Below are 5,752 nucleotides of genomic sequence, written 5' to 3' on the forward strand. Positions count from 1 at the left end.
ACTTGCCAAAACAATAGTTTGTTTACAAGAAATTTGTGGAGTGGTTGAAAAACTAGTTTTAATGACTCCAACCTAAGTGTATGTAAACCCCCTTGGTCTATGAGGAAAGATGGAAAGTGAAAGGAGGAGGAAGGGAGAGACACATGTGGGTGAAGTATGGGGTGAAGAGTGAGAAGAGGGAAGCGCTATGCTACAGTCAGAACAGGAAGCCCGTTGTCAGCAGAGCGAGAGAGCGAGAGAGAGAGAGAGAGAGAGAGAGAGAGAGAGAGAGAGAGATAAAGGGGTGTGAGGTCATATGGGGAAATAAACACACAGCCTCCTCACACTGTCACACAAATCAAACGGAACTGTGAGAGTCATGTCAACTATTGACTGTAACTGAGTAAAGTCTCCTATATCACAACAGAGGAGTCTAGCTGAGCTATCCTGTACTATCCTGTACGCCAGAAGTGTGTGGACAATATCTACAGTATGATGCTGATTATCTAAGGATCAGAGAATATATATTGGACATGGATTGGACCTTGTGGATTTCCATTCTTGCCCTCCTGATCACCTCGGACTATGTGTCAGGTAATGAAAGCCTTAATAATTTATTCAAAATGGCTGGTTATTGCTGTTTAGTTCTCACAATAGTCTCTCTAAATGTAAGAACATTATATATACAGCATATGCTGTAAATATAATGTTCTTACATTTAGAGAGACTTGTGAGACTATTCTATATATAAAAATAATGTCTCTACTTTATTTCTTATTGTCATTGACTGTTTTTTTTATTGTTACTTAGTACAAAGAGCACTTAGAAATGTTCATAGTGGCTTAGCTTTCAAAAGGGTTTGTGGTAGCATATTGTACATTTCTCAGTGTGTATGTGCCCTTCCTATCAAAATGGAACACGTTTCAAGACCCACATCGATCTAAAAATGTAATGCCCGTATACATAAAAAAAGAAACTAAGTGCTGATTGTTATTGATATTTAAATGATTAGTCTATGTTAAACATTGAATCTAGTTAATATGAGTCAACAGAGAAAAGATGTGGTTCAGTCGACTTCCTATGATATAGTTATAATTTGAGGATGTATCAATAATAACCAGAGACAATTCACAGTGAATAATTGGAATTTGAGCAAATATTGTCATGAGTCAACTGTAAACATTGTGTCATTTCGTAGCGAAACTGGTTTAGAAACCCCCTGATGAAACGTAGTCCCCTTTAGGAAATCCACCAACTACTTCAATCAATCAATCAAATGTTTTTTATAAAGCCCTTTTTAACATCAGCCGATGTCACAAAGTGCTGTACAGAAACCCCGCCTAAAACCCCAAACAGCAAGCAATGCAGATGTAGAAGCACGGTGGCTAGGAAAAACTCCTTACTTATTGATTTTCTGGCTCCCTATGAATTATTTGTACTTTGAAAATCTCAGAAAAATGCAGAGAAATTCTTTAACATTGGAATGTTATAATTGTGACAGGTAAAGACCTACTGAAGCCAGTCAATCTGACGGTGGACATATGGGACGGGGAGGTGACGTTGCTCTGGGACTCCCCTGAAGGGGCCCCGCCACTGGCTCAGTACCAGGTGCAGATGGCCAGGTATACCCCACACTAATTACGTCAGCCTAATTCACCCATCCCTTCGTTCTCCGACATGTCACTTAGCTACCGCACTTAGCTACCGCATCCATTTCAGAGTCCTCCCTGCCCACTCTATCCCCTTTACCCTCTTCAATCATTCTTCCATACCACCCTCTCCTCATCTTTGAAGAAAGTATTCTAATTAATCTAGCTACTTTCACGTGTCTTTCCTCAGGTATGTCAATAGTAATTGGACCAACGTGACCAGCTGTGACAGGACCCAGCTGACATATTGTGACCTGTCCTACCTTATCGGTGACTTCTTCATGGTCTACAAGGTCCGGGTTCGACTGGTCACTGAGAACAGCATCTCCGCATGGTCACGGGGGAAGAGGTTCAACCCCAGAGAAAGTAAGTCAAGTACAGCTAAGTTTTAGTGGCCGAGTTGAATAGGTTTTGCTCATTTCTTTCTAGTTCATAGTGACACAATGCCAAACGCTTGTCCATTACTTACCTTTCTCCACTACCCCTGTTCTCCCAGGTAAACTGCAGCATCCCTCCAGTACACTGTTGGCCACCTCCAGTTCAGTAACAGTCCGTGTTCACAGGAAGCCATTACTAAAAAAGATCTTCCCATTTGGCCTGACTTATACTATCTACCTACAGGGAAGAGGGCAGGACAACAAGGTACTGATCAGACGTGGTTTAAAAGCAGTACGTCTAATGTAATAAAATAAATAATAACGTGTGGTTCATCCAAGTTCATATTCAGGTTAATGTATTGACTGACATTTTCATGTATTGACTTGCAGACCGTTGTCATTCAATTGAAGGATGTAGACAACGAGGATAAGGCGGAGTTTCGGTTTACGTCTCTTCATTGGGGACAGGAGTACTGTGTCTGCCTCAAAGTTGCAGGCAACGGAGGACAATTCACCAGTGAGGTCTCCCCTAAACAGTGCCTCCTGCTGCCAGAGCGAGGTAATACAACTCAGACTACACAGCTCTATGTGGCCATATTCCGATATGTCATATACCTAATGTCTACTGTCTTATTAACTAAAATCATTCGGCTAAACACAAGTTCTGTTCTCACCAGAGTGGTATATCCTTGCTGTGGTGTCCTTCTCCACCCTAAGCGTGATGGGGGTCCTGGTCATGCTGGCCCTTTGCTGCTTCCTGAGGCGCCCTGAGAAAATGCCTGTTGCACTGGTATGTTTCTTTGAACAGTTTCACTAATGCAGAACTGACTATGTCAATCACTTCAGGGAAAGGACACTTCAGAGAAAGGACAAAAACGCTGTATTCTAAAAGTGCAAAACAAGAGGTAGAAGTTTCAGGTTTTATTAATTTGTCCATATGTATGGGATACGCATGGTATACATCGTCCAATGAAATTCTTACTTGCAGGTTCCTTCTCGACAATTAAACAACAATAAGAAATAATACAATATAAGGAGTACGAAAATAAAGTAAATGGCTCAGTAGAGGAAACAAGTGGTGCTCTGTTCTACAACACACATATACATTCATTTCCTGCAACTTCACAGATAGGGAAGCACCAGGCTTTTAAGAAGTCTTTATATAAACTCTCTGTTTAACTCTTGATTATCTTAATCAAATCTAAAGGCCTATTCTATTTCCCGTTATTGATCACTTCCTCATTCAAGGAGTTGTTTGTTTATGGATTAATGTTCTCTAATGTTGTCCTCTTTTACCTCAGAAATCCACAGGCAGTGGCTGGCAGCCTCTCTGTGTGGGAGATGTCCCAGTGGAGATCATCACAGACAAAGGCTGGTTCATGAGCACCGCCAGAACTGATGTCATGGTCTGGTTGGCCGACGAAAGGACTACTCTAGCAGGCAAGGGAGAGCAGGAAGAAGGAGAGGACAGAAGGACGAGTCTGGGCAGTGGGGATTGCACTAAATCACACATTTCTGGGAATGGAAACGAAAGGAGTCCGGAAAAGCAAGAAGACAGTGGCTGTGGAAGCCTGGGAGCACCAGAGAGTGCCATCAGCAGCAGGAGTGGAACTGGAGAGCCCCCCCTGCTGGATAGGAGGAATAACATAAACATCAGCCTGAAAGAGGACAGTGGGGTGGGGCTGGGCTGCCAGTTAGGGTGTGCTGGGAGTCTACAGGGGGACGACTGTGGAATCTTGCCTGGGATGGTAATGGTCACAGGGGATGGCTACCGGAGCCAGAGTCCCTCTTCGGTGGACTCTCATTTTACTGAGACAGAGCAGAGTTTTCAACAAATCTCATGCGAAACAGTTATGGCTGATCCTGTTTTGGGATACAGGTCAGGTCACATGGCATGTGTTTGTTTAGGGGCAAGACAATGTGTTTGGTGCCAGACAAGAAGACACTGTGAGGGGAGTGTCGGTGGACAGTCTGTAGCCCTGTTTAGTTTGACAGAGGAGCAGCTAAACTGCAGCAGTCTCACAGGAGACATATGTGAGATGGAATCTCCGTGCTCCAGCTATAAAACGAACAATCTCCACATAGAAACGGTGGTGAACTTGGAGGACTCAGTAACCTTTTCCCACCTGCCTACATGCATCGTTGAATCCTTTCCACTTCTGACGGCTTTATCAGAGTTGCCCCCACCGGAGGGAGGACTGAACTGCAGCGTGAACACTATGCTTCCTTCTCTGGGTGATTTGGAAGTGACATTTGGTTGACATGGTCCACAAACGGAGGACACTGTGTGATACACAGAAGAGTTGGTTTAGCAATGCAGATTGTGGGGAGTCATGCGATATGTCTACAAGCCCTTTGTATGCCATTTCAAGTAAACAGTCCTTTTCCTAACTGAAAAAAGAAATCAGCAACCATAATTCTATTTGTAGCTATTTAAATATTTTCGGAGCCTTTTTTGTTACCTTTTGTGAATAAATTACCATGTTTCTTCACTTTAGTTAACTCCGAGGAGTCACTTAAAGCAGTCACTGACATTGTCAACTGTTATTGAACAAAGAAAACTTAGGTTGAGCTTATTTTCAAAACAGCACACAGCTGTTGGCTGCCGCTATTTGGTGGGTCTTTAGAGATTTGAGCAGGAGATGGGAAACCCCCCTTCTGACACCCCTTCACCCATTTCAACTGACAAGAAGCATTTCACCAGAAGTGAAACAAGTGTGGGAGGAAAAAGGAGGGAAACGGTTTTGACTCGGTAGATGGGGCGACAGGGTGGATTATAACAGCATTGCAAAGGTCATCATCATGAAGGATTCTACAAGCTCTCTGTGAAAACAAGTTTTACAAGTTACAATGTTGAGATATTTATCAATGTTGGTCAGACTCATCTGGTGAGTTTTCCACAGAAAATGCTCACATTTGACCACATAACCCCAACTATAGGTAGCTACAGCGTAGAAAAGGGGAGCCAACACTGCGTGCACCACAACCCGAGAGATCATTTGATCAATTTACAAAGAAAACAACCATATCTCTTTCTATCGTGAGGTTTATAGGTCAATTATTACTAATAACTGCAGCTACTGAAAGTCAAACAGAATGTAATTTGGATCTAGTCCGCTGACGATAGCTGTGAAAATGTTTTAACTGACTACCCCATATGTGACTGGGTTTTCCTATATTTACTGGCCTTTGGACTTCCCAATCCTGTGTTCATTACACGTTCTACATATTTACACAAATAATGTATTTATGAACTGTGTTCATCTGAAGTCACGTTGTATTTTGTCTTGTGTTATTTTTCTGAGTAAGGATCTGATAGTTTCTGTTTATTCATCTCAGTATGTAAAGAGCATACATACAGTGGTTGAACGGGGTTAAACAGACATACAGTATGTGAATGGGGTTAACCAGACATACAGTATGTGAACGGGGTTAAACAGACATACAGCATGTGAACGGGGTTAAACAGACATACAGCATGTGAACGGGGTTAAACAGACACACAGCATGTGAATGGGGTTAAACAGACATACAGCATGTGAATGGGGTTAAACAGATACACAGTATGTGAATGGGGTTAAACAGACATACAGTATGTGAATGGGGTTAAACAGACATACAGAATGTGAATGGGGTTAAACAGACATACAGTATGTGAATGGGGTTAAAAGACATACAGAATGTGAATAGGGTTACACAGATACACAGTATGTGAATGGGGTTAAACAGACATACAGTATGTGAATG

The 5,752-nt window shown here is 42.4% G+C and overlaps 1 protein-coding gene across 2 annotated transcripts; it reads left to right on the forward strand.

Moving 5' to 3' along the window:
- Positions 1-293: 293 nt before the first annotated feature.
- LOC110507445 (uncharacterized) lies at positions 294-5,278 on the forward strand. Of its 2 annotated transcripts, none has more exons than XM_021587444.3 (7): positions 294-573; positions 1,481-1,601; positions 1,819-1,994; positions 2,125-2,270; positions 2,396-2,564; positions 2,683-2,795; positions 3,307-5,278. In XM_021587444.3, exons 1-7 carry the CDS (start codon positions 513-515, stop codon positions 4,264-4,266), a joined length of 1,746 nt encoding a protein of 581 aa, XP_021443119.3. In that variant the 5' UTR covers positions 294-512; the 3' UTR covers positions 4,267-5,278. The 2 variants fall into 2 exon arrangements, with proteins under 2 accessions (XP_021443119.3, XP_021443120.3); XM_021587445.3 differs by having other exon boundaries at positions 297-573; positions 2,417-2,564.
- Positions 5,279-5,752: the final 474 nt, after the last annotated feature.

This window comes from Oncorhynchus mykiss, chromosome 27 (assembly GCF_057628025.1).
Source record: "Oncorhynchus mykiss isolate SJ-2025 chromosome 27, ASM5762802v1, whole genome shotgun sequence".
Lineage (NCBI taxonomy): Eukaryota > Metazoa > Chordata > Actinopteri > Salmoniformes > Salmonidae > Oncorhynchus > Oncorhynchus mykiss.

What these genes read in the sequence shown, in the direction of transcription:
- LOC110507445 (XM_021587444.3), top strand. Translation starts at nt 513, where the DNA reads ATGGATTGGACCTTGTGGATTTCCATTCTTGCCCTCCTGATCACCTCG. An exon ending in TACCAGGTGCAGATGGCCAG is followed by an intron (nt 1,602 to 1,818) that starts GTATACCCCACA and finishes GTCTTTCCTCAG; the next exon opens with GTATGTCAATAGTAATTGGA. An exon ending in CCTCCTGCTGCCAGAGCGAG is followed by an intron (nt 2,565 to 2,682) that starts GTAATACAACTC and finishes TGTTCTCACCAG; the next exon opens with AGTGGTATATCCTTGCTGTG.